The sequence below is a fragment of the Amphimedon queenslandica genome, unplaced genomic scaffold (genome assembly GCF_000090795.2).
Source record: "Amphimedon queenslandica unplaced genomic scaffold, v1.1 AMPQUscaffold_8187_Cont19867, whole genome shotgun sequence".
Taxonomy (NCBI): domain Eukaryota; kingdom Metazoa; phylum Porifera; class Demospongiae; order Haplosclerida; family Niphatidae; genus Amphimedon; species Amphimedon queenslandica.
The window spans coordinates 1-2,402 of record NW_003551534.1 but is presented as its reverse complement, the minus strand read 5'-3'; the positions used below and the strand labels follow the sequence as shown (position 1 = coordinate 2,402).

Sequence of the window (2,402 nt, the reverse complement as noted above, 5' to 3'; positions counted from 1 at the left end):
AAACGAACTAGCACATTACCAGGACAATTACTACTTCGATCATCACAATTAGTATAACTAGCCAGTGCAGTACTACTAATGTTGATGCTAATACCATAAGTATAGTGTCCAATTTTAGTACAATTCAGTTTGTATTCCTGAGGATATACTGTCATATCAGAAGGAAGATCAGCAATGGTAAATGATTCTATCTCTGCAAATCCTACAAACGAAAATTTACATCAGTAAGTGATTATAGAATCTCTTTTTACTGAATATATTAGCAAAGATGATGTTAGTGCTAGGATCTGAACAATCAGTGGGCAGACAACACTTGTACCAGCCTTCTTGAGCTGCTGGTAGCCCCTGAGCAAGATAAAGATTGAGAGTAGCATTAGGTGAAGTGACAGAAGTACAACGAAAAGGATCACTGGCATTATTACTGTTACAGTCAACAGGATCATCATCAGGATCAGCAACTCTAACCCACTGACCAGTAGTTAGACTAGTACCAGGTAAGTAAGGTAACACACATGATATAGCTTCATTAGCTGCATTGACACTATTATCCCAAAAATATGATCCATTAGTATAACAGGTTCCATTATGCCTCAGGTAGATACCTATAAAAACCTATACAGTTGTTATTATACACATCCAGTGTTTTACCTGAGGAAGGTGGACATTGACTAATAACTTCACTGATACTCAACAAGATAGCAGCTGTTATGAGTGAAATTGCCATCTTTGTATAGATACTATATTAGTTCTAGCTTTGAAACATCCTTCAAAATAATGATTTAAATAAACTAGGTAATGTAAACACAAACGTTTTTATAATGGTTATTATTAATACTCCATTTAGCTACAGCAACCAAAGTCTTAGTCATTCTAAACTTGATGCAGTATTGACTAGTTGATAAACACAGGGGGTTTATTTATGCTTACCAAGATAACTACCCCTCCTCTTGTGAATGTGGTTATCCAAGTCACTGTCCTTCCCTCTCTCCTGCTTTTCCTTTCTGTCCTGTTTTTGTGTAGCATAATCAAGCATGGCATCACGTGGTTTGCGTATACGAATAGTTTACGAAAATAGTAAGTTGACTCATTAATAATAATTAACCACGCCCTTTAATTTATTATTGGGCATTATTTAGAAACAGCACAAAAAGAGATCAGAAGAAAGAAAATTTGAAGAAAGTTTGCCTTATACACGAGGCAAAGACCTCCTTTCCTTTAGGTATTCATTTTATTAGACACTGATTATATTCTTTTTCCCATCCTGTCATTATCTGTAGGTAGAGTAGAGGAAATGGTTGGAAGAAATCAATGCATGTTGATATTAACTATAGTCCTTGTGTAAGTATTAATTAATAACTGGCTATTTTTGTGGGATTGATTATGTGTAAAAATAATTTTTTTTTACATGCAAAAATACCAGATTGACATTTAGATCAATCAACGACCATTCATTTGAGGGTGTGGTGATTATAATATTTTGTAGGTTTTTAAAGTGTTTTTTATAATTACTTTTAAAAATTTATAATCACCTTATTTATAATATGATTGTGCATTTGTTCATTGGACTATTGTCAGTTGTGTTAAACAAATTATACATTAACACATTATGCATGACATATGGCCTATTAATTATTCATACACACACACACATACATGTACATGTATGCCTGATGTGGGACTTCCATTTTTATTAGGTGTGCAGCTTTCACTTGCTCTGATAGCAACATCTCCCAGCCATCAGTCAATGCTAGTGATGATAAACCAGTTGGTTCCGATACTCAAGGAAGTGTGGGTGTGGCTAATAGCGGAGGAGAGAATGATAAGAATGATAGTGACATAGGAAAAGAGAACAAGGAAGAGAAGGAAGAGGTCCTTTCTACTGTAACTGAAGAAACGAAGATTGATAATTCTACTGGTGCTAAGGAGGTGGAGCTTGTTACCACAGAGACCGAAGAGACCACGCCTCTAGATAATTCTTCAGAACCGGAGAAGAAAGAGAAAGGGAACTATAATGAATCAACAGAGGAGAGAAAAGAGGAGGAGGAGGGAGGCATAGAAAGGAGAGAAGGGAATATTGAAACGGTAGAATCAACTAAAGAGACAGAAGGTGATAAACAAGGAGAGAATGATTCAACGACATTATCAGATCAAGATAAGGACACTTCTTCAACTCAAGATGAAGCTACTAATTCTTCCTCAGAAGATCACACTCCCTCAATTAATGATACAGAATCATCTGAACCTGACGATATTGTTACTTTTGAAGAATTTAAGAATCGTGCTAGTCAAGAGTTAAACCAACCTATAAAACAANCCCAAGGTATAACGCACCCACCATTAATCCTCAGTTTGAAGTGTTAGTAGATTTATATGTAATGTCAGTTTGCCAAATAGCCAAGATA

General features: G+C 35.5%; 1 protein-coding gene across 1 annotated transcript; it reads left to right on the top strand.

The window, feature by feature from the left end:
* Nucleotides 1-1,118: 1,118 nt before the first annotated feature.
* On the top strand, nucleotides 1,119-2,395 carry LOC105315770 (uncharacterized). Its single transcript, XM_020007168.1, has 3 exons — nucleotides 1,119-1,219; nucleotides 1,278-1,338; nucleotides 1,695-2,395. Exons 2-3 carry the CDS (start codon nucleotides 1,292-1,294, stop codon nucleotides 2,359-2,361), a joined length of 714 nt encoding a protein of 237 aa, XP_019862727.1. The 5' UTR covers nucleotides 1,119-1,219; nucleotides 1,278-1,291; the 3' UTR covers nucleotides 2,362-2,395.
* The last annotated feature ends 7 nt before the right edge of the window (nucleotides 2,396-2,402 follow it).